This window comes from Drosophila santomea, chromosome X (genome assembly GCF_016746245.2).
Source record: "Drosophila santomea strain STO CAGO 1482 chromosome X, Prin_Dsan_1.1, whole genome shotgun sequence".
NCBI lineage: Eukaryota > Metazoa > Arthropoda > Insecta > Diptera > Drosophilidae > Drosophila > Drosophila santomea.
The window spans coordinates 20,782,697-20,805,906 of NC_053021.2; the positions used below are offsets into that span (position 1 = coordinate 20,782,697).

At 49.3% G+C, this 23,210-nt stretch overlaps 5 protein-coding genes across 11 annotated transcripts; 4 read left to right on the top strand and 1 right to left on the bottom strand.

Moving 5' to 3' along the window:
• Positions 1–160: 160 nt before the first annotated feature.
• On the top strand, positions 161–5,909 carry LOC120457007 (protein flightless-1). Of its 4 annotated transcripts, none has more exons than XR_005616895.2 (5): positions 161–570; positions 966–4,120; positions 4,360–4,510; positions 4,676–5,604; positions 5,667–5,909. XR_005616895.2 is itself a non-coding variant. In XM_039644161.2 (4 exons), the coding sequence occupies exons 1-4, from the start codon at positions 738–740 to the stop codon at positions 5,084–5,086; spliced, it is 3,771 nt and encodes a 1,256-aa protein (XP_039500095.1). In that variant the 5' UTR covers positions 634–737; the 3' UTR covers positions 5,087–5,909. The 4 variants fall into 4 exon arrangements, 2 of the variants coding, with proteins under 2 accessions (XP_039500095.1, XP_039500096.1); XR_005616894.2 differs by lacking the exon at positions 161–570 and adding an exon at positions 634–791; XM_039644161.2 differs by lacking the exon at positions 161–570 and adding an exon at positions 634–791 and having other exon boundaries at positions 4,676–5,909.
• A 406-nt stretch (positions 5,910–6,315) lies between these two features.
• Positions 6,316–7,616, top strand: LOC120457009 (putative peptidyl-prolyl cis-trans isomerase dodo). Its single transcript, XM_039644164.2, has 3 exons — positions 6,316–6,476; positions 6,586–6,927; positions 7,419–7,616. The coding sequence occupies exons 1-3, from the start codon at positions 6,419–6,421 to the stop codon at positions 7,526–7,528; spliced, it is 510 nt and encodes a 169-aa protein (XP_039500098.1). The 5' UTR covers positions 6,316–6,418; the 3' UTR covers positions 7,529–7,616.
• LOC120457008 (protein penguin) lies at positions 7,600–10,984 on the bottom strand. Its single transcript, XM_039644163.2, has 5 exons — positions 10,424–10,984; positions 9,080–9,782; positions 8,603–9,005; positions 8,065–8,540; positions 7,600–7,853 (listed from the first exon to the last, which is right to left on the bottom strand). The coding sequence occupies exons 1-5, from the start codon at positions 10,885–10,887 to the stop codon at positions 7,668–7,670; spliced, it is 2,232 nt and encodes a 743-aa protein (XP_039500097.1). The 5' UTR covers positions 10,888–10,984; the 3' UTR covers positions 7,600–7,667.
• Positions 10,985–11,430: 446 nt separating this feature from the next.
• LOC120455346 (calpain-D) lies at positions 11,431–19,148 on the top strand. Of its 4 annotated transcripts, XM_039641435.2 has the most exons (9): positions 11,441–12,023; positions 13,098–13,714; positions 13,967–14,867; positions 15,341–15,675; positions 15,741–17,326; positions 17,395–17,901; positions 17,967–18,233; positions 18,302–18,444; positions 18,513–19,148. In XM_039641435.2, exons 1-9 carry the CDS (start codon positions 11,773–11,775, stop codon positions 18,688–18,690), a joined length of 4,785 nt encoding a protein of 1,594 aa, XP_039497369.1. In that variant the 5' UTR covers positions 11,441–11,772; the 3' UTR covers positions 18,691–19,148. The 4 variants fall into 4 exon arrangements, with proteins under 4 accessions (XP_039497373.1, XP_039497369.1, XP_039497371.1 ...); XM_039641437.2 differs by lacking the exons at positions 13,098–13,714; positions 13,967–14,867 and having other exon boundaries at positions 11,445–12,023; XM_039641438.2 differs by lacking the exons at positions 11,441–12,023; positions 13,098–13,714 and having other exon boundaries at positions 14,139–14,277.
• A 377-nt stretch (positions 19,149–19,525) lies between these two features.
• Positions 19,526–23,034, top strand: LOC120456411 (septin-1). Its single transcript, XM_039643241.2, has 5 exons — positions 19,526–19,643; positions 20,859–21,051; positions 21,118–21,376; positions 21,494–21,859; positions 21,926–23,034. The coding sequence occupies exons 1-5, from the start codon at positions 19,626–19,628 to the stop codon at positions 22,173–22,175; spliced, it is 1,086 nt and encodes a 361-aa protein (XP_039499175.1). The 5' UTR covers positions 19,526–19,625; the 3' UTR covers positions 22,176–23,034.
• The last annotated feature ends 176 nt before the right edge of the window (positions 23,035–23,210 follow it).

Genomic DNA, 23,210 nt, shown 5'->3' on the forward strand with positions numbered 1-23,210 from the left:
GAATGTATAGTTAGGAAAGTTAATTGTATTCAAATTATTTGTATTACTTCAAGTTCTTAAGATATTTAAAAATATTAACCTGGGTTTCGATCATGTACTCCGTTGTGCTCAGTGTGTTTTTACCAACACCATAGGAGCCTTTGAAAATAACAGTTCTCATTTTTAAAAAGAAACATAAATTTCAAAATTTAGGTCACGTTAAACTCGATTCCGGGAATTCACAATAATTTTAAAATCAGCCACACAGTATTTAGCCATTCACGGTCACACTCGACTTGATCAATTTTTATACAGTGGTGGCCAAACTTTCAAAGCCATGCAAAATTAATATTTAAAAGTGTTAAATTCCATTTTAGGCTCTTAAAGCTATTAATTTCGTCAAAAGCCCAAATTTTTAAATATATTAAAGCTCACAAAGCACCCATCCTATGTGACTAATAAGCTTAAATCGAACCCAACTGAATCTACAAGGCGAGACGCGAGTGTGCTTTCTGTGATTTCCAACACTTCAGTGTTGCTTAACGCTAGTCAAGTGCTCAGTGTGACCAGTTCCGGCAACTGCATACTAAGGTGCGACCAGAAGGCAAGCCGTTTGCTTGGGGGAGCGGTGAACGGTCACCAGCTACTCTTCTTTTTTTTTAGTGCAAAAAAAAACAAAATAAAGAAGAAGAAACGAAAAACAGGGCCAGCAGCTTGAGCCCAAATATATAACAAATATAACATTTTATGTGGTCAAAATGAGCGTGCTGCCGTTCGTGCGCGGTGTGGACTTTACGAAAAATGATTTCAGCGTGAGTACAACCAGCAAAAACGGCCGCAACGTTGTTGATTTTTCGGAGGGGTTCAGGTTCTAAAAAAAAGAAGCGAGGAAACAGGTCACCGAAAAGCACACACACGAAAAACCTGGGCATTAGTCATAAGTCCGAAGCAGAGATAATCCCAAAATATGATTGATTCCATTGCAGGCAACATTCCCCGGCTCCATGCGGCAGATGTCGCGGGTGCAGTGGCTCACATTGGATCGCACGCAACTGGCAGAGATTCCCGAGGAGCTTGGCCACCTACAGAAGTTAGAGCACCTGTCGCTGAACCACAACCGCCTGGAGAAGATCTTTGGCGAGCTGACGGAGCTGTCCTGCCTGCGATCCCTCGACCTGCGGCACAATCAGCTTAAGAACAGCGGTATACCGCCTGAGCTGTTTCATCTGGAGGAGCTGACCACGCTGGACATGTCGCACAACAAACTAAAGGAGGTTCCCGAGGGCTTGGAGCGAGCCAAGAACCTGATAGTGCTCAACCTGAGCAACAATCAAATCGAGAGCATACCTACGCCGCTGTTCATCCATCTCACGGATCTGCTGTTCCTGGATTTGTCGCACAATCGATTGGAGACACTGCCGCCGCAGACGCGACGTCTGATTAATCTGAAAACCCTCGACCTATCGCACAATCCGCTGGAGCTGTTCCAACTGCGGCAACTGCCATCGCTGCAGAGCCTGGAGGTCCTCAAGATGAGCGGCACGCAGCGCACGCTCCTCAATTTCCCCACCAGCCTAGACAGTTTAGCCAATCTCTGCGAGCTGGACTTGTCGCACAATTCCCTGCCCAAGCTGCCCGACTGCGTCTACAATGTGGTCACCCTGGTGCGACTGAATCTGAGCGACAACGAGCTAACCGAACTGAGTTCCGGCGTGGAGCTCTGGCAGCGCCTAGAGTCGCTGAATCTGTCGCGGAATCAACTGGTTGCGCTTCCTGCTGCCCTCTGCAAACTACCAAAGCTGCGGCGATTGCTGGTGAACGACAATAAGCTGAATTTCGAGGGCATACCCTCGGGCATCGGCAAACTCGGGGCTCTGGAGGTTTTTTCGGCGGCCAACAACCTGCTGGAAATGGTGCCAGAGGGTCTCTGCCGATGTGGTGCTTTGAAGCAGCTCAACTTGAGCTGCAATCGGCTTATAACCCTGCCCGATGCCATTCACCTGCTCGAGGGCCTGGATCAGTTGGACTTGCGCAACAATCCGGAGCTAGTGATGCCACCCAAGCCAAGCGAAACGAGTAAAGCCACCAGTCTTGAGTTCTACAACATAGATTTTAGTCTGCAAACTCAGCTAAGGTTAGCTGGGGCTGCTGTGCCGCCTTCAATGCCATCGTCAGCAACGCCCAAGGATTCAACGGCGAGGAAGATCCGTTTACGACGCGGTCCTCGCAGCGAAGGCGATCAGGATGCTGCCAAGGTGCTCAAGGGTATGAAGGACGTGGCAAAGGATAAGGATAACGATGCGGGTGCTCTGCCCGAGGACGGCAAGCCAGAATCCCTGAAACCTAAGAGGTGGGACGAGTCGCTGGAAAAACCGCAACTGGACTACTCCAAGTTCTTTGAGAAGGACGATGGCCAGCTGCCGGGCTTGACCATTTGGGAGATCGAGAACTTCCTGCCCAACAAAATTGAGGAGGTTGTACACGGCAAGTTCTACGAGGGCGACTGCTACATAGTTCTCAAGACCAAGTTCGATGACCTGGGCCTGCTCGATTGGGAAATATTCTTTTGGATAGGCAACGAAGCCACCCTGGACAAACGAGCTTGTGCTGCGATTCATGCAGTGAACCTACGAAACTTCCTGGGTGCCCGATGTCGAACGGTTCGCGAGGAGCAGGGCGATGAATCCGAGCAGTTTCTGGCGCTCTTCGAGACGGAAGTCATCTACATCGAGGGCGGACGCACAGCTACTGGTTTCTATACCATAGAGGAGATGATACATATCACCAGATTGTATTTAGTGCACGCCTATGGTGCTACTATTCATCTGGAGCCAGTGGCTCCTTCTGTTGCCTCGCTGGATCCTCGCCACGCCTTTGTCCTGGATCTGGGCACCCACATTTACATTTGGATGGGCGAGAGATCGAAGAACACGCTGAACTCCAAAGCCAGATTAATGGCGGAAAAGATCAGCAAAACGGAGCGGAAGAACAAGTGTGAAATCCAGTTGGAGCGGCAGGGCGAGGAGAGTCCGGAGTTCTGGCAAGGACTGGACATGACTCCGGAGGAGGCAGCTGCCGCAGAGCCACCAAAGGAGCACGTTCCAGAGGACTATCAGCCGGTGCAGCCTCGCCTCTACCAGGTGCAACTGGGAATGGGATATCTGGAATTGCCGCAAGTGGAGTTACCTGAGCAAAAACTATGCCATACCTTGCTAAATAGCAAACACGTCTACATACTCGACTGCTACACCGATCTGTTCGTTTGGTTTGGCAAGAAGTCGACGAGATTGGTCCGAGCAGCCGCTGTCAAGCTGAGTCGTGAGCTCTTCAACATGATGGATCGTCCGGAATACGCCCTCGTGATGCGTGTGCCCGAGGGCAATGAAATGCAGATCTTCCGGACCAAGTTCGCTGGCTGGGATGAGGTAATGGCCGTGGACTTCACGAGAACGGCGAAGTCGGTGGCCAAGACAGGCGCAAATCTCACACAGTGGGCACGGCAGCAGGAGACGCGCACGGATCTTGCCGCGCTTTTTATGCCCCGGCAGTCGGCCATGCCCTTGGCAGAGGCGGAACAGCTGGAGGAGGAGTGGAACTACGATCTGGAGATGATGGAGGCCTTTGTACTCGAGAACAAGAAATTCGTTCGGCTGCCCGAGGAGGAATTGGGTCGCTTCTACACCGGCGAATGCTATGTGTTCCTCTGTCGCTATTGCATTCCCATCGAGGAGCCCGAAAATGGCCCCGAAGATGGTGCGAACCCAGTCGCAGACGACAGTAAATCCAGCGCCAACAATCAACCAGAGGACGAGATCCAGTGCGTCGTTTACTTTTGGCAGGGACGCAATGCCGGCAACATGGGATGGCTCACGTTTACCTTTACGCTGCAGAAGAAGTTCAAGGCGATGTTCGGCGAGGAACTGGAGGTGGTGCGGATCTTCCAGCAGCAGGAGAACCTCAAGTTTATGTCCCACTTCAAGCGGAAGTTCATCATCCACACCGGCAAGCGGAAGGACAAGGCGCTCACGGCGAAGGGCAAGTCACCAGTTGAGTTCTTTCACCTGCGATCAAACGGCGGTGCGCTCACCACGCGCCTTATCCAAATTAATCCGGATGCAGTGCATCTCAATTCGGCCTTCTGGTGAGTACTTTACATATTATTTAGTACTGTGGGAATCAATTTAGTTCAGGTTTCTATTTTAAGATATATGACATGTGCGATCTTATAGGATCAACATTCTTGTCTTATCGTTGTTTGAAAGTGAAATTCCTAGCAGCCTAAGTGACATGCCCCAGTATTATATCCAAAAGATAATGACCAAGCACACGTACACTCGCAGTCTTTCCAATATTTAATAAACAATACGCTTATTGTTTCAGCTACATACTCCATGTGCCATTTGAAACGGAGGACGATTCGCAGTCGGGGATTGTGTACGTGTGGATAGGCAGCAAGGCCTGCAACGAGGAGGCCAAACTGGTGCAGGATATTGCCGAGCAGATGTTTAACTCGCCGTGGGTGAGCTTGCAAGTAGGTTCCATGTGTGGTGTAACCACGGTATCGCAAAAATCAATCAATCAATGGTTCCGGTGTAGTGGGTGTGTTTGTCAATTGAAATTAATGGGAAGATTTCAGCTGAAGTATGGAATATGGGTACACGAATTTGTTAATCGCTTACCCAACAATTCTTCGCAGATTCTCAACGAGGGCGACGAGCCGGAGAACTTCTTTTGGGTAGCACTGGGCGGCAGCAAGCCTTACGACACAGACGCGGAGTACATGAACTACACGCGGCTGTTCCGCTGCTCCAACGAGCGGGGCTACTACACGGTGGCCGAGAAATGCGCCGACTTTTGCCAGGATGATCTGGCCGACGACGACATCATGATCCTGGACAATGGCGAGCACGTCTTCCTGTGGATGGGTCCGCGTTGCAGCGAGGTGGAGGTGAAGCTGGCCTACAAGTCCGCCCAGGTGTACATCCAGCACATGCGGATCAAGCAGCCGGAGCGGCCAAGGAAGCTCTTCCTCACGATGAAGAACAAGGAGTCGCGCCGGTTCACCAAGTGCTTCCACGGCTGGAGCGCCTTCAAGGTGTATTTATAATTCTAGGCAACTGAAGGAGCATCGTCGAGAGGTTCTTTTATATTTCCCTAATTCATGCACCACCATGTGGACATTTAGTTCTCCAAATCAAAAAAAAGGGGCGACCTCAGAGTGTGCGTTTAATTTGTACAGCGTTTAGAAAGCGCCTTTAAGGCGCTAGTTTAGTTTTACAAATCAAATGTCGCCTTTGAGTCCGGCCAGAACTAGTGAATCGCCTTCGGGAAGTGCATTTATTAACCAGAAGTTGAAGAGCATCCTTGCAGTGTGAGTTTAGTTTTATGGAGTGGATAGAGGCACCTTAGAGGTGTCACCTTCATTTTAACACTTTAGCGCAGTCCCTTCGAGGTGTAAATTGGTTTAAAAGAATTAAGTTAGATTCTGGTAGCTGGATGTGGATGGAGATCGCTGGGCAGCTGCCGTGACAGAGTAGCTGCCCCAGAAAACATGACAGAGCAGAATCGTATCAAGAGAAATCGAAAGAAATGCCAGTCAGATGAGAGATGCGAGATGAAGATAATGTTTGTACTTTTATAAAATGTATTTAATTGTTTTGTATAATTAATTTAAATTTTTTTATTAGCTCACTTGCTCCCGCCCTTAACTAATTAGTTAACAACTCCAAGAACGCCAAGTATTCGCCCCCTCTTTACGAGAAAACCCCATGAGTATATATAATGCAAATATATATCACATATGCCTACAAATACGCAATATTTATATACATACGCTGAGCTGAGAGGATTACTCCCTGTGCTAGTCCTTTTAAAATGTTAACCTACTTAAAGCTAGCCTGTAATAAAATCGAAAGAAACACTACAACTAATTGTACAAATGCCACGTATTTATTTTATTTTTATTAATCCCCTGAATAAACATTAGAAAAATTGCAATTCGTATGTGTGTCGGATTTCAGGAGGTATGGGAATGGAAATAAGTTTACTGATTGCAGTTTTTCAATAACTGCTCAATTTTAAACTGTAGCTCTATTTCGTGCATGCTATATTTTTGAAGGTTCGTTTTAGCTAGCAATATGTGTTTATTTACTTGGTTAAAGTGTAAATTTAAATGAAGTTGTCTTTTGGGAATTTTTTCAGTTTTGCTATTTCTAGTATTGCTAGTATTTTGGCCTTAGCGGTACCCACGCTAGCGAGTGCACACACCGCAGTAAGCGAGTGCCCGCACCACATTTGGCCAGTTCACCACATCGTATATCGATAAGCCGTCGCAGGCGTTATCGATTTTGAGCGTAGCGTGTTCGGCGTGGTCACACTGGTGGTTTATTTAATGCCGACCAATTTCATTGTAAATTAGTTTAAATCAATCGAAAACAGAATGCCTGACTCGGAGCAACTACCGGAGGGCTGGGAAAAGCGCACCAGCCGCTCCACAGGTAAGCGTAAATGCACTACCGCTCATGGCGTGCCGCTGGTTTCCCGGCGGAATGCAGAATGCAAAACCGGCACGCTAAATTGAACCTGCATATAATTGGCTTTTTGCAGGAATGAGCTATTACCTCAATGTGTACACGAAGGAGTCGCAGTGGGATCAGCCCACTGAGCCGGCCAAAAAGACGGGAGGAGCGGGCGGCGCATCCGCCGGCAGCGGAGATGCCCCAGACGAGGTGCAGTGCCTGCACCTCCTGGTGAAGCACAAGGGCAGCCGGCGTCCCAGCTCGTGGCGCGAGGCGAACATTACCCGCACCAAGGAGGAGGCCCAGCTGCTCCTGGAGGTCTATCGCAACAAAATCGTCCAGCAGGAGGCCACCTTCGACGAGCTGGCCCGCGCCTACTCCGACTGCAGCTCCGCCAAGAGGGGCGGCGACCTGGGAAGGTTCGGCAGAGGTATGACACAAGTTACATACAGCTGTGCATTTGTTATTAAGACAGTTCGAGCTCAGGCTAGAGTGCTCCTAGATCTGTGTCCGACTATGATCAAGGTGTTTCCCAGTTGTTGATACTCTTCCTAATCCCAATCTGAACCAAACTGAATCACCTTTCTCTTGAATTGACGGTTGTCGTATGCAAAATGAGGAAGCATTGTTAATCTTAATATTTCCTTTGTTTTTTTCCAAACTATTTCCATATACGTACTGTCTTCTGCAGTTTATTGTCCATGTTCTTCAAAATATTCTTGCCCTTCACAAACGTTTGCCTAAAATTCCAGATTAATGGAGACATAGACCACTTAAAGATTAAGTATTTTGGTGATCCTGTATTACTGTTGCCTTACTTACAATTGTAATATCTATAGTTTCCCTACTTGTAATCGCTTATGGTAGAGTTCGCAATAGGCCACCCAACCTGACTGCTTCTAATTACCTTTCTCCCCACAGGTCAGATGCAGGCGGCATTCGAGGACGCCGCCTTCAAGTTGAACGTTGGCCAGCTGTCGGGCATCGTTGACGGCGATTCTGGTCTGCACATTATTCTGCGCAAGGCCTAGAGTCATCGAGCACCGACCCCACAGCACAACTCACACTCACGTCACTTCACATGAATAAAACGGAATTTACAGCCATTTCAATATAGAATTATGTATTGTATTTTAAAATGTTAGGTCTTGTCTAAGCTAGAAGCGGTTTTCATTTGCCAATGTCCAGTTTGGCGGCCAGCAGCTTGGCTCCGGGCGTCTTGCGGTCCGCGAGTATCTGGCTAAGACTCCTCTCCGCCGCGATGGCTTTCTTGCAGTCTTCCAGCAGTGAGGGGCAGTCCTCCACCAGCTTCAGCAGGACGAAACAGGCCCGATTTACGCCCAGCCAGGCTTTTAGCTGTAGAGGTGGAATAGAAATTAAATTCTGAGTGAACCTGTTTACGAACGGACTACTTATTTATTATACTAAAATAATGTCGAAGAATCTTTAAATAAAAGGAAAAACCCATTAACTTTGGTCAATTTCGCGCCTATGTCTTTGAAAAAAGAAAATTACCCAATATTGCATTTACAATTCTTAGAATTAAATGACAATTGGAAGTACTTACCACAGCGGAGGACAAGTTTTGGAGAAGGTGCTGGCTGAATGGAGTGCCCTCTTGCTTGCCATCGTTCTTGAGTATCTTTTTCAATACAATGTGCATGCCGGCCTCCTCGATTCCGGAGACCAAAGGAGCCGCTGGCTCCTCCTCCTTTGCCTTTGGCTTTTTGGGCTCTTTTTTAGCTTTCTTCAGCTTGGGTTCGGCATCATCTTCGGCCGCCTCCTTTTGCTCCTTCTCGTCTTCTTCATCTTCATCGTCATCGTCATTGTTGTCCTCCTCGTTTTCATCGTCGCTGCTACTTTCGACATTGAGCAGTTTTCTGCGCTGCTTGGTGGCCTCCGCTATAATGGCCTCCACATCATTGTGGGGCTTCTTCTTATCCTGCGGCAGCGGACCGGCGGCGTCTGCTGAAATGCGCCACTCCGGCTGGGCGACGACTTGGGCGAGGGCTGCAGCCGCCTTCTCATAGGATTCGCCTTGAACTAAAACACAGATGCAAACGATATGAATGAATTGGAATTGGCTATCAGAAGTGTGCACTCACTGTGATTAAGAATGTCGGCGGTGACCAGGCCGATGTGGCTGTTGGATAGCCAAAAGGCGGCATCCTCAGCGATGGACTGTGCAATCGGCGCCTCTATCTGCTCGAGGATCTCCTTGCGACGCAGCTCCTTCTCCTTTTTGCCAAATGCCAGACCCTCCTCAACCGTGCGAATGAACTCTGGATGGAAGCATGTGGTATCGCCCGGTGCCACCAGCCATTGAATCACCCGTCGACCATACTGGTTGCTCATCAGCGCCTTTAGATCCTCGTGTAGGTGGTCGTAAATAGCCTTCTTGGTTGCCTTCGTGTCGTCCAGGGCGTTTAGCAGCGATATGAGGAACACGTGGCCGTGCTCGTGGGTGGCGATCTTGAGCAGGTGCTCCTTGATGTTCTTGATGATGGCCTGTTTAGAAAGGTTTCAAATATATATAAGACTCAGTTTCATTACCAAGCGGAATATACTGTTAATGCACTTACTCTGCGGTTCTTGGGCGTCGACTTGTAGAAGCATATAACACCCGCCTCGCTGCCCTCCTTGGTGGACAGCATGTGGGGCACTAAAGCCGCAAACGCAGTAACCGTCTCCTCCAGTTTCTCCTCATCTTCGTCGCAGGCGCGCAGGTACTCCAGCATCACGGCGTGCACCAGCGAACTGTCCACCAGCTGCTTGTTGGCCACATGATCCAGGTTTGCTTTAACCGATCCCAAAATGGAGGCCTTCATGTTCGTGGCCTCTTTATAGGTATCGCTCAGAGTCTTCACATTTGAATCCTTTGCCTTCCGGTACAGATCGCCGTAGAACTCCTGGCGCATAAAGATGCGCTGCTTGGGTGTGGCACTCTGGTACATCGTGTCCAGTAGCCCACTGCCGATGCTGTGTCCAGCCAAACGCACTATATGTCCGTACAGGCTGTCCACCAACTTTGCTTTGGTGGCCGGGGCACCGTACTTGAGCATCCGCTGCACGCAGAACTGGGCGTACTTCGACTGGCACATGTCCACGGTGAAGGGAAGCAGCTTCTCGGAGATCTCGGCCCGCAAAGCTGGCGATGCGTACTTCAACATGCTTTGGATCACGCGGGCGGTGTCGTGGGCCTTCACCACCTTCGAAATGGTGTCGCCCACGTTGAGCACCTTGTAAATTTGCTCCACCAGATTGTCCTTGTTCTCCGTTCGGCGGCTGCAAGACGAGCACCAAATGATGTTATTAAATTCCAATCGAATAGGAATGTGCGGTATTCATTAATTAATATTTTCAAATACAAACGCGTGAGGGGATAAAGTTGATTTGTTTGTGACCCTTGTTTAAAAATAGCTTGCGCTGCACAAAACCTTCGTTTTTAGTTAGAAATCCATAGCTCTTAGAGTTCCCCAGATCTCAACATTTATACAGACATGCAAGGCTAGATTAACTTTGATACTAGTTTGAATGCTCAACATAAATAGATACTTCTCTTTTATCACTAGAACTAAATACTTTTGAATTCGAACTTAATTTGATTGGGCAGAGGCCAATGGAAAGATGGGTCTCGCACAACTGCTTTGTTTTGGATCCTTATGTCCATATATATATTGAAATGTTGTTCTTCAAGGAACGTAAAGGACTGTGTCCATTAAACTGAAAACCATGAAACTACATCGTATGAGATGCCTAATGAATATGCAAAACGTTACCAACTTTTAATGTTTTACATGTACAGAAGTGCATCAAAAGATCAGATTTTGTGTAGTTAAACGAATTTAGGAAGCTAATTTGAGCTCTACGAATGATTGTTGTCATATCTGTTTGGGCTGTCCCTTGTGTTTTTTAGGAAATCTCACCATCGCAGCTTCTCGTGGATCTGGTTGGCCTCCTTGCTGATCTCGTAGGTGTCCTTGGCGCTCTTGCGCTTCAGCTTAAGGTCCTTCTTCTCCTTTTTGAACTTGTTCCAGTCCTGTTTCTCGCCCTCCGCCGGGGCCTGTGGCTGTGTCTGTGGTTTTCCTCGGAACTTGTTGCCCTCGGCGAACTTGTTGCCGCCAAGCCTTTTGTCGCCGGTCGGTCCAGATTTGTCAAACTTCCTGAAGCTCCCGGACCCAGACTTGTCGAACTTCCTGGCACCACCAGCGCCTGGTTTGTCGAACTTTTTGCCCGGTCCTCCGCCGGATTTGTCGAATTTCTTGGCGCCTCCTGCTCCGCCGGGCTTGAACTTCTGTCCATTGGCGGGCTTGCCTGGCGTTTTGTTGGCCTTGAGGGGCGAGGCCGTTTTGACCACGTTAGCAGGTCCTTTCGGCTCCGAACTAACCATCTTTTTTGCGTTTTTTTCGACACTTAAACTAAATTGTAGCAAATGTTGTTGCCAAAAAAAATAACTACACGTGCTATTGACGCAGAGTGACCAGGTGGTTGCAATATTTACAAGCCGTGTTAATAATACCGAGTGTGGTATTTTCTTTTCAAATACAGTAAACACCTATGAGGTACTTCTATTTGTTAAAAGTTATGCTCAAAATTTATGATTTAAAGTGGATTTAGTTTAACATGACCGGGTGGAACCTTTGCCATTTTATTTGAAAGCAGCTGGCGCCTAAAATATAATATGTGATTATATATTAAATTAAAACTCTGCAAGAACGAAGCCCTACTAATTTTAATTACAAGTATGGCAGGGTAATCGTGGCTATATCCATAAATGTATGTATTCTTTCTTAAAAACTTGTTTAAATTGGTACATAAGTTTAAGGTACTGATTTTCTCAACAAAAGAACTTGCAAACACTGGTTTTGCGGGGTAGCAGCTCTCGCCATCGATGGCAGCCCTGTTCAGCAGGGTTCACGCACTCGGGCAACCTTGTCGTTGGAGGTGTTCGCGCACGTCGACAACTCTAGCGGCAACAGTTAAAAAATGGTGTGAAACGGCGACGGAGAACGCGGCGTGCAACTGTTGGAAGCCATTGCTTGGTCCTCGTTTTGGTCCCGGGTTCTGGTCCTCCTATCGATCTCCATCTCCGCCCGGCCACCAGCTCGCCAGCGCACCCACACACTGTTTCCATTGACAGTTCCAGTTCCACATCCACTCCCCCGCCAGCCAGTCAGCCAGCCAACAACAACAATAGCAGCAGCAGCAGCAGCAGAAGGAAGGAGTAGCTCACAACTCTAAACGAATCTCGGAACTCCTGCGACTCCCCTGCACAATGGGCACCATCTCATCCGTGCTGCAGTGGTCGTGCACCAAGTGCAACACGATCAATCCCACGGAATCGCTCAAGTGCTTCAATTGCGGCACCGTCCGCAAGGTGTTCCCCCAACAGCAACAACTGCAGCAGCAGCAGCCGCAGCATCGAAGGGTCACCGCCTCCTGGACAGCTGACGATGCACAGGAGCAGGAGCAGACGGAGAAAGAGCAGGAGAGGGACAAGGAGAAGGGCAGGGCGGCGGTTGCCAGGTAAGCGAGGCGGTCGCCACAAAAACAAACAGCCTGTGCCTCCTCTGCGAGGATGTGCGTGTGTGTTTGTGTGCCTGTGTCTGTGTGTGTATGTGCCCGTGTGCGTGTGGGCGCCAGTGGTGGCATCCAATTGGAGGACAAAAATGCTAGCTAAAAGCACGTCGGCGTCCAGAAACGCATATGGTAATGTACATAGAAATCGGTGGCGTTTTTAAATGCAGCTTTTGTATGTATACTTCGAAAAATGTTTTCAAGTGAAGTACTGAAATATTTTCTGCGACGCAATTCTTCACACAAAATATTAAATAGAGGGAGCCAAAATTATAGTGAATAACTTAAGCTAAGGCTTACCAATGTGAACTACTTATTCGGTACATGAATATGCGCAAAGAACAATGCTAGTCGATCGTAGTAAATTCTATGGTTCTGAGAAATAGTGATAATAATAAATAGTGTGAAGAAATAGTGATTGCGATTTGGATTAAAACGATTTAAACTGTTAGGAAACTCCTGATTACTTCTCTATATGAACTATATTAAGGAAAGCTTTGATTTCAAGAACGAGAGTTTCGAAAGACTAGAGAATGCACACAGAAATTAACGAGTTCTGTGCAGTGAGTACATATGTATACGCTACGATGGTCGGCGCATAGTGTTAAAAGCTTAGCTTTAAAAGCCAAGCCGTCTGCACTGGCGATTGTCCCTGAGCGTGTGTGTGTGCGTGTGTGTGTATGTGAGAGCATGTATACACAGCAGCGGCAGAAGCAACAACAAAACAGCCGAGCAGCGAGAATTGGGGAAAATCGATTTGGATAAAGAAGCATTGTTTACAAGTTTATCGATTCGCGAACTCGCTCGGCGAGCAGAAGAGCTGAAGAACTCCCGAGTGGAGCGGACGAGCGGAGAGTAGGAAAAAGGCCAGTCATTGAGATAACCTTTGCGGTCAGGAAGTCAGAAATCAGGCAGTCGGGAAGTTGGGAAGGCCGAACAGCAGAAAAGCCCCAAAGCACTAAATCCCATCCAAACGAATCCCATCCGACGAAAAACGAAAAACCCCATTTACCTATTTTGCAGGAGCGAGTACAAGCATGTGTACAAGTCCCTGCTGCGCGGATGCTTGAAAAGACCACAGCGGAACAGCCAGAACCTGCCCGCCAACTGTGTGGATTGCGAGGACACGCGCAAGTACATCAAGAGCTCCATTGAGCTGTACCGCCACTTCTCGAATCCGGCCCTGAATCGGCGGTGGGTGTGCCACGCCTGCGGCACGGACAACAGCTCGGTCACCTGGCACTGCCTCATCTGCGACACGGTCAGCTATCTGGCGCCCATATACAAGGACGCCATCGCCGCCGACCGAGGCCAGGAGCTGGCTGGCAGCCTGGGCAATCGCGGCGAGCTGCTGGCGGCGGACCATCCACATCATCATCACCACTACCTCCATCAGGAGCTGGAGGAGCAGCATCATCAGCATCAGTTACATTCCCAGCACTTGCACAAGAGGCACCTCAAAGGTAGATCTGCATCCGGATCGGGATCGGGATCGGGTTCTGGACTGCGCCGCACCCAGAGCCTGAGCACCGCCATCGACAAAAGCGCCTCCGGGCGCAGCTGCCACATTTGCTATGCAAACAACCAGAGCAAGGATATCTTCAATCTGCCGCAGATCAAGCCGGCGCCGCAGCTGACAGGTGCGTCCATTGACTAGCTTTAGGATAGTGCCATGAAGACTGGGTATACAGATAAATAATGGGTATGAACGACCTAGTAATGATTGATCCGGTAAAGCTTCTAAGACTCCAGATTATGATGCATGATAGAAGTGATAATGTAACTAGTCTACTTTTAAAATAGGTTTACTTAATCGATTGCTATCAGTCCAATCATATAAGAATCCGAAGACCAATCATATGACATTCTAATCCCTATCTGTTTTTTCGCAGGGATTCCCCCCGTGGCCGCCTGCAGCAATTCCCGATTTGCCATTGCCAACGACACGTTTTGCAGGCGCAAACAGAACAACAATAACAAGAACCAGAATCACAAGGTGGTTCGCGAGAGCGGGGCCAAGCGGAAGTACAACTTCACCATCACCACGCTCTCACGGTCGGCGGCCAAGGATGCCGGCCAGGGCCAAATGAAGCCACTGCGTCAGAGCGATAATCTAAATCTGAATCTACAGCAGGAGCAGCAGCCGAAGTCGCTGGCAAATCCGCAGCAGCTGCAGAGGAAGACCCAGCGGGAGCCAGCAGCAGTGAGTATGAATCCAACGCAGTTCACCATTCCGCGGAACGGCGTCTTCATAGCCGTCAACGAGTGGTCGGAGCCAATGGCCAGCAGCGTCTCCATCTCCTCTAGCTCCAATCATCACCATCACAGCAGCATCAACAGCAATAGCAACAGCAATAGCAACATCATCAACAACAACAGCAGCAGCTCCGGCGGCAGCAACAAGTTGTATGAGAACGAGTGCGTTGCCTTGGCTCAGCAGCAACTAAGAGCAGCTGCTGCGCAGGCGGCACAGGCCGCCGCGACGGCGGTGGCCATTGCGAGTTCGCCCTCCGCTAAGGCGACGGCCGAACCAACTCCACTAGCTACCATGCCCATCTATGCGCAGGTAAACAAGCAGCACAAGCTCAAAAAGAAGCAACAGATTGCCAGCGAGTCGCAAACGAACAACAACGGCAGTGGTGAGATCACGGATCCGGTCAGTGAATCCCTCACAGGAATGGGCACCAGCACCGATGGCAGCGGCGAGGCCAGCGAATCCGAGTCGCAGGTGGAGGAGCACTCCATCTACGCCAAGGTGTGGAAGGGACCGCGCAAGGCGACCGAGTCGAAAATGTAATTGGCAGCGAGCGTGCGACTCAGACTAGTCCACACCCATCCAACTTCCTATCCCTCCAAACGGCTTATCAGTTGACTAGGTTTTTCTTTTTGCTGATAATTTGCGTGGCGCTTAGTCACTGCGGCATTCTGTTTATACTTCGCTTTTTTCCGGCCACCAACTTATTTGTTCTGCCTGTTATAAGTTCTGTTTTATTATTTAAGCAAATTATTTATGGGTATGATTTGAATTAATGATTTTCCTACCAAGAGATTGTCATAACTGGAGTCTGGTTATTACCTATGCACTGCATTAAGTTTCTCTATTCATCCTGAACAATCCTGATCCTCTCAGCTGTGACAATCTGTGGGGCAAGTCAGCAATTTAATGAACTTTTGATTTTGCTTATCTCCCGTCTTGAATGCATTTCGAACTTGGACTTGTTGAACATTATAATTGATTGCTTTGTTTTCGATTTTTCGATTTTCAGTATGCATGATCCAGGGAGCAGCAGCCGCCTGCCAGGAGCCGCATCCGCCGCAGCAGGAACAGCGTCCACTGGAACGGCGGGAGTTGGAGCGATAGCTGCAGCAGCAGGAGTAGGAGCAGTTGCTGCCACGCGGCACGACAATAAAACACAGCTGGGCAACGGCAGCCGCAGTAAGATGTGGACATGCATCAAATGTTCCTATGCCTACAACCGACTCTGGCTGCAGACCTGCGAGATGTGCGAGGCCAAAGCTGAACAGCAGCAACAGCAACTGCAGCTGCAGCAGCAGCAGCACCACCACCACCACCACCAACATTTACAGCAGCAACAGGCAGGTGTGTCATCCCTCGTACAGGAAAAGGGCAATGCTTACTACAGCGAATATCTAATGCATTTCCAGAAGCACCGCGCGACGAGCCCTGGACCTGCAAGAAGTGCACCCTGGTTAACTACTCGACAGCAATGGCCTGCGTGGTGTGCGGCGGCTCCAAGCTGAAAAGCATCTCTTCCATCGAAGACATGACGTTGCGAAAGGGCGAGTTCTGGACCTGCAGCCACTGTACGCTAAAGAACTCGCTGCACTCGCCGGTATGCAGTGCCTGCAAGTCCCACCGCCAGCCGCAGCTCTCGATGGCCATGGAGGCGGTGCGGGAGCGACCGGATGGCCAGTCGTACGAGGAGCAGGATGCTGCAGCCGTCGGGGGCGGTGGAGGCAGCGGAGCCAGCGGAGCCTACCAGTCGGTTGCCACTGAGGTCAAAGCACCTACAGCTTTGAACCTACCGCTGACTTCGGTAGCGCTACCCATGCCGATGCTGCAGATTCCATCGTCATCGGCAGCTGGTCTGCGTGGCTCACGCAGTCCCTCGCCCAGGATGCAGCCACTGCCGTCCCTCCAGCAGCAGAGGAATTCCAGCTCTTCTGGCGCTATACCCAAACGTCACAGCACCGGCGGCTCCATTGTGCCCAGGAACATCTCCATCGCTGGTCTGGCCAGCTACAACTTGCAGCAGGGCCAGGGAGTCGGCTCCGCATCGGTCGTGTCTGCTTCTGGAGCTGCAGTCGGAGCCAGTTCGAGCTCAAAGAAGTGGCAGTGTCCTGCGTGCACGTACGATAACTGTGCCGCTTCCGTGGTGTGTGACATCTGCTCGAGTCCGCGTGGCTTAGCGAGCGCCGTTTTGGGTGAGGCGTTGGGCAGGAAGTCCATTCGAGTTGCCCTCACCCCGGCGGATATTCGGCAGGAAAGCAAACTGATGGAGAACCTTCGTCAGCTGGAGGAGACCGAAGCGTTAACCAAGTGGCAAAACATCATCCAGTACTGCCGTGACAACAGCGAGCTTTTCGTGGACGATTCGTTTCCGCCGGCGCCGAAGAGTCTGTACTACAATCCAGCAAGCGGAGCGGCCGAGGGCAATCCTGTAGTGCAGTGGCGACGACCGCACGAGATTAACTGCGACGGCGGAGCGTATCCGCCATGGGCTGTGTTCCGCACCCCGCTGCCGTCGGACATCTGCCAGGGCGTCTTGGGCAACTGCTGGCTACTCAGTGCCCTGGCGGTGCTGGCGGAGCGCGAGGATCTGGTTAAGGAGGTGCTGGTCACGAAGGAGATATGCGGCCAGGGCGCATACCAGGTGCGCCTCTGCAAAGATGGCAAGTGGACGACGGTGCTGGTGGATGACCTGCTACCTTGCGACAAGCGTGGCCATCTGGTTTACTCGCAGGCCAAGCGCAAGCAGCTATGGGTGCCGCTAATCGAGAAGGCTGTGGCTAAGATCCACGGCTGCTACGAGGCACTGGTCTCGGGCCGGGCGATCGAGGGACTGGCCACGCTAACGGGAGCGCCCTGCGAGAGCATACCACTTCAGGCCAGTAGCTTGCCCATGCCCAGCGAGGACGAGCTGGACAAGGACCTGATATGGGCCCAGCTGCTGAGCTCGCGCTGCGTACGTTTCCTCATGGGCGCCAGTTGTGGCGGTGGCAACATGAAGGTGAGTTCTGCAATATAAAGTTATCTATTTTGTGTTATGTTATTCAAACTTCGAAACATTCCCAATAGGTGGACGAGGAGGAGTATCAGCAGAAGGGGCTGCGCCCGCGACACGCATACTCGGTGCTGGACGTGAAGGACATCCAGGGACATCGACTGCTCAAGCTGCGCAATCCGTGGGGTCACTATTCGTGGCGTGGCGATTGGTCGGATGACTCCTCCCTGTGGACGGACGACCTTCGGGATGCTCTAATGCCGCACGGCGCTAGCGAGGGCGTCTTCTGGATCTCGTTCGAGGATGTGCTCAACTACTTCGACTGCATCGATATCTGCAAGGTGCGCTCCGGCTGGAACGAGGTGCGTCTGCAGGGCACCTTGCAGCCCCTGTGCTCCATCTCCTGTGTGCTGCTCACCGTGCTGGAGCCGACGGAGGCGGAGTTTACACTATTCCAGGAGGGGCAGCGCAACTCGGAAAAGTCGCAGCGATCGCAGCTGGACCTGTGCGTTGTGATATTCCGCACCCGCTCTCCGGCGGCGCCGGAAATCGGTCGATTAGTGGAGCACAGCAAGCGTCAGGTGAGTGCTTCTTGTGGGCATGCTTAGTTAAACATCCTTACAATTGGAAATGCGTTCATTTTTAGGTGCGAGGCTTTGTAGGATGCCACAAAATGCTGGAGCGGGACATTTACCTACTCGTGTGTCTGGCCTTCAACCACTGGCACACGGGCATCGAGGATCCCCACCAGTATCCTCAATGCATCCTGGCGATACACAGCTCCAAGCGTCTGCTGGTGGAGCAGATTAGTCCCTCTCCGCACCTCCTGGCCGACGCTATTATTAGCCTGACCCTAACCAAGGGACAGCGGCACGAGGGGCGCGAGGGGATGACCGCCTACTATCTGACTAAGGCAAGTGGTCCGACAAAGGATCTTCAGGATGTGGTGGCTTTACTAACTTGACCCTCTTTCGTTTGCAGGGCTGGGCGGGTCTGGTTGTGATGGTGGAAAATAGACATGAGAACAAGTGGATCCATGTAAAATGTGATTGCCAGGAGAGCTACAATGTGGTGTCGACACGCGGCGAACTCAAGACGGTGGACTCTGTGCCGCCGCTGCAGAGGTGAGCTTTCAATCTCCCACCTTATTCAGTTCATTTACCAATTGCTTATGTGTGCATAATGTTTTCAGACAAGTAATCATAGTGCTCACCCAACTTGAGGGCAGTGGCGGCTTCAGCATTGCCCACCGCCTGACCCATCGGCTGGCGAACTCCCGCGGCCTGCACGACTGGGGGCCACCCGGTGCCACGCACTGCCCGCCCATCGAGAATGTTCATGGACTCCATGCTCCTCGGCTAATTACCTAGGATGGAATTGGGACGGGGACTGGGATTGGCATTTGCATTCGCAATGGCATTCGCTAAGCAGTGGGGCAATCCTTGTCCTTGTACGTATCCTGATTTGCATGCGTCTCCTCTTAATTCTACCCGTACTCTAGTCGATGGTTTGTTAATGAATCACATCACAGCGAAAAACCAAAAGTTAAAACCAATCAACAAGCAAAACAGTTCATATATATATGTGTATAGAGCCGTGCAGATATGATATATGTGTTTATGTTCTGTGGCGTATCTGAAAATGGCAGCAGATTGGTTGGGATACGGCACAGCCCAAGAGCCCCAGTCCGGAGTCCTCGAGATCAAATGATATATGTTTTGATTGGAGCGCCTATGATTATGGATTATATAGATATGTATTGTGAATTTAAGTGCATCCAATATTAATATGTGTATTGTTTTAAAAATAAAGACTACAAGTTATAAAAGCCACGAATGTTTGAGCAATTTCAAATTGGAAAAAGATTTCGATTTCTTGAATAAATTTGTAAAAAAATATGCCTTGTGATATAGGTGGCGCCAGGTGACTTTCTAAGTAGTATCTACATTAGCTCGTATCTACTGTCAAAAACGTCACTGACCGATCGTAATAATAATCCGGGCTTAAAGGCTTAAATTGGCTGATTTCCAATTCTAAAATTAAATCGATTAAGGCAAGAGCGACACTTCCATTAATTTAATACATCATTTAATGGAAAGTGGTATATTATGTTTGACTGAATTTTTTAAGAAGTACAAGCTTGAATCCTGATCGCGCATAAGGTAGCTGGTATTTTTGTTTGCCGCCAAGCTGGGCCCACTGGCGGCAGGTTCTGCCAGTTGCGCGCTGCGGTCACACTAGTTGCCCTGCTATTTTGTTCGTCATTACGTTGATTTCTTCGTTCGTTTCGTGTTTTTTTTTTAAAATGGCCGATACAAAGGGCGTGAGTAGCCGCTGTTTATTTCTCAAAGTGCCAATGGCCCGTCCGGCGGAGCCCGATCCGCCGGAAAGTGGGCGTGGTGTGCCGCCAGGGCCCAAGCCCACTTAGTTTCCACTCCTGATAGTGAAATTTCCTGTGCATCGGATGCCGATTCCGGCGCTGCTGTTGATTTGTTTGCCGCCCATCCCTCCTCCCCCGTTTATCGGACTCTCCTCTCTGCTCGCCCGTTCATCGGCCGCTCCTCCTTCACCGCCCTTCGTCCACTCGTTGGGAAAGGGAATTACTGAGCGGAGTGGAGTGGAGGTGGAAGTCAAGTGATTCACAATATGCCGGTAGCGTCGGCGTTGTTCCTTTGTTCCCGGGATATCTGCCGCCCTCGCTCTGCGCCGCGCTCTGCTTCGCTCCTTTTGGGCGCCCGTGACCCACATGGCATCGCATTCTGCGCCGGAGAAATTGTTTTGGGAGCCCAAGAGAAACTTGATCCGCGCGTGATGGGCATGCAAATGAAGTCAAGCATTCGCTTTCTAAGACCCAAAACTCTAACTACCAGACACTTACGAGTTAATTAGATAGTTGGGATACTAGCAGGGTACAAGATACTTCCAAATCACTTGCCCATTTTGTGCCATATCCTTGAATGTCTTTATCAAAGTGCAATCCTAAACGTTGTGTTCCCTGTAAGAACTTTCAATTCACAGGATGCAAGTTTTCCCTATCCACAAAACTATTATATCGAGTAACATTGCTCCATTTTATTGGTAGATTAATTGAGCGATCGCAGATATGCCAATATTACAATTTACAATACAATACAATATTATTATGATTTATCATCAGCCTGCATTGCGGCCTTAATAGCATAATCAGCATAGGCTGACCCACTTTAACACACTTTCAATAATTTTAATGCATATGTGTATAAACACAATACACGGCACTTTTAGGCTTACAAATTAACTTTCAAGATGACTACAACAAAGTCAATGTTTGCTCTCGCCTTGTTAGTTTTAATAAAGAGCTGAGTAATTCTTGGTTTTGCGATAGTATATCCTTCTATACGCAATATGTTAATTTGTTTGCCTGTTCTAGAACTATAAGCAATACTTATCTGCTAAACCCTAAGAATTTTGTAACAATATTCAAAGTCAAAAGCAATACATTTCTTATCCTGCGGATGACTTCTGGCTCATTGCTAATGATTCACGTATTTTCGTTCAGTTTTCCAGCATCGAGACGCCCGGCTATGTGGGCTTTGCCAACCTGCCCAACCAGGTGCATCGAAAGTCCGTAAAGAAGGGTTTCGAGTTCACTCTAATGGTGGTGGGCGAGTCTGGACTGGGCAAGTCCACGCTGGTCAACAGTCTCTTTCTCACGGATCTCTATCCCGAGCGCATCATTCCGGATGCCATAGGTGGGCACGGTCTTTCTTTAGCACTAGCTTTGATTACTCATCCAGGAAACCATTCCCCTTTTGCAGAGAAACAAAAGCAGACCGTTAAACTGGAGGCATCGACGGTGGAGATCGAGGAACGCGGCGTTAAGCTGAGACTGACGGTGGTGGACACACCCGGATTCGGCGATGCCATCGACAACTCCAACAGCTTTGGCGCCATACTCGAGTACATTGATGAGCAGTACGAGCGCTTCCTGCGCGACGAAAGTGGCCTGAACAGGCGGAACATTGTGGACAATCGCATTCATTGCTGTTTCTACTTTATATCGCCCTTCGGTCATGGGTGCGTACCATTTTTGTTTACCTTTTGTTTAGCAGTGTCCCAAATTGCTGTCAATATTATTCGGCATGTATTGTACAAAAAAAAGTAACTAAATGAACACACCATATTGTTATTCAGGCTAAAACCCCTCGACGTAGAGTTCATGAAGAAGCTGCACTCCAAAGTAAACATTGTGCCCGTAATCGCCAAGGCCGATTGCCTTACAAAGAAGGAGATCCTGCGCCTGAAGTGCCGCATTATGCAGGAGATCGAGAGCCACGGCATCAAGATCTACCCACTGCCAGACTGTGATTCCGACGAGGATGAGGACTACAAGGAGCAGGTGAAGCAACTGAAGGAAGCTGTGCCTTTCGCCGTCTGCGGCGCCAACACACTGCTCGAGGTCAAGGGCAAGAAAGTGCGCGGTCGTCTGTATCCATGGGGCGTGGTCGAGGTAGAGAATCCCGATCACTGCGACTTCATCAAGCTGCGCACCATGCTCATGTAAGTGCAGAACATATCCCAATATTGTTTCCTTATCAATCAACCACCTGTCCCGCTGCCCCACAGCACCCACATGCAGGACCTGCAGGAGGTGACCCAGGAGGTGCACTACGAGAACTACCGCTCCGACCGCCTCGCCAAGGGCATCAAGGGAAAAGAGAACGGCGTAAAGGCCGAGCGGGACAGCAGCTCGCAGGTGGTGTCGAACAGTGTGCTTGGCGAGAAGGACCGCATCCTGCAGGAGAAGGAGGCCGAGTTGCGGCGCATGCAGGAGATGCTCGCTCAGATGCAGGCACGCATGCAGGCCCAGCAATGAGCGGGCGGGTATATTTTTGATATACGCGCTCAGCGGAGGCGGCAATCTATAGTTATACACACAAGTCGTATATATACATATACACAACATATATTTTGTACGCAGATTTTGGTTGCGATCGCGCTTTAATTCTACTCTCAATTGTGAAACGACGGGCGCTAAGTATTCTGTATTAATTTCGCATTCTCCATATATATATTCGTAGTATCTAGGTATACACACCATATACATTTATACACACCGCCAACTTACACCTGCCGCGTATGCAAACGCCTGCAATGCAATTGCTCCATTAAAAAACCAAAAAAAAAACAAAAACAAAAGGAAAACCAACCATCAGCGAACTCATATCACTCCTATCACTCAAGCAAAACACACACGAAAACAACTGTATTCCTACTATGTATTTAGACGCGATTAACAATGGATTATTATTGTACTATGCATCTAGGCTAAGCGAATCCAATCCGATTTATATTGTATGTTGATTCATTTTTGTCTGTTTACCTTACCCTCTGTGTAGTCTCAAAGCGAGCAATTTATTTAGGTTATACTATATGTGCGCAGCAGCCTTTCCCTCCGATCTTTCTCGACCAGCATGGGGCGCTATCCTCCAGTGCCGCCCGATTCCTAAGCACGATCTGATTGAACAAACAGTGATCCCTTCCTAGGCGGTCCCGGGATCCCGTGGCTAGTTGCAGAAACTCGGTTTGGCAGGCTGCTCGCTTAAAAGTGCACTCCGTTAACGGATGAAACAAAAACCAAAATGTGAAATCTCTTTTATTATGTATATGAAGACTTTTTTACCCAATATAATCCCCTATGAATACATAAACATGCTTTTTATACAATTTGTAAACCAGCCCGTCTTATGCATTTTCTCCTCATAATTAAGCATTTGATTTGATTTCAGACTTAGTGTGTACCTTTACTCGATCTCTTAGAAAACTTTTCCAATCACATTGGTCCAAAGAGTTTGAGGATCTCTTGCTTGACCGAAACTTGAGTATTGTCCGTGTGTTAAGTATCAAGATC

Bases quoted from the DNA above. Each gene is read 5' to 3' on its own strand.
- LOC120457007 (XM_039644161.2), top strand. From the start codon at position 738: ATGAGCGTGCTGCCGTTCGTGCGCGGTGTGGACTTTACGAAAAATGAT. The intron at 792-965 runs GTGAGTACAACC...ATTCCATTGCAG, and splicing joins TTACGAAAAATGATTTCAGC to GCAACATTCCCCGGCTCCAT. The intron at 4,511-4,675 runs GTAGGTTCCATG...AATTCTTCGCAG, and splicing joins CGCCGTGGGTGAGCTTGCAA to ATTCTCAACGAGGGCGACGA.
- LOC120456411 (XM_039643241.2), top strand. The intron at 21,052-21,117 runs GTGGGCACGGTC...CCCCTTTTGCAG, and splicing joins CATCATTCCGGATGCCATAG to AGAAACAAAAGCAGACCGTT. The intron at 21,860-21,925 runs GTAAGTGCAGAA...GCTGCCCCACAG, and splicing joins AAGCTGCGCACCATGCTCAT to CACCCACATGCAGGACCTGC.
- LOC120457009 (XM_039644164.2), top strand. From the start codon at position 6,419: ATGCCTGACTCGGAGCAACTACCGGAGGGCTGGGAAAAGCGCACCAGC. The intron at 6,477-6,585 runs GTAAGCGTAAAT...GGCTTTTTGCAG, and splicing joins GCGCACCAGCCGCTCCACAG to GAATGAGCTATTACCTCAAT. The intron at 6,928-7,418 runs GTATGACACAAG...TTCTCCCCACAG, and splicing joins CCTGGGAAGGTTCGGCAGAG to GTCAGATGCAGGCGGCATTC.
- LOC120455346 (XM_039641435.2), top strand. From the start codon at position 11,773: ATGGGCACCATCTCATCCGTGCTGCAGTGGTCGTGCACCAAGTGCAAC. The intron at 13,715-13,966 runs GTGCGTCCATTG...GTTTTTTCGCAG, and splicing joins GCCGGCGCCGCAGCTGACAG to GGATTCCCCCCGTGGCCGCC. The intron at 18,234-18,301 runs GCAAGTGGTCCG...TTTCGTTTGCAG, and splicing joins CCGCCTACTATCTGACTAAG to GGCTGGGCGGGTCTGGTTGT.
- LOC120457008 (XM_039644163.2), bottom strand. From the start codon at position 10,887: ATGGTTAGTTCGGAGCCGAAAGGACCTGCTAACGTGGTCAAAACGGCC. The intron at 8,541-8,602 runs GTGAGTGCACAC...TCTGTGTTTTAG, and splicing joins CGCCGACATTCTTAATCACA to TTCAAGGCGAATCCTATGAG. The intron at 7,854-8,064 runs GTAAGTACTTCC...CCACCTCTACAG, and splicing joins AAAACTTGTCCTCCGCTGTG to CTAAAAGCCTGGCTGGGCGT.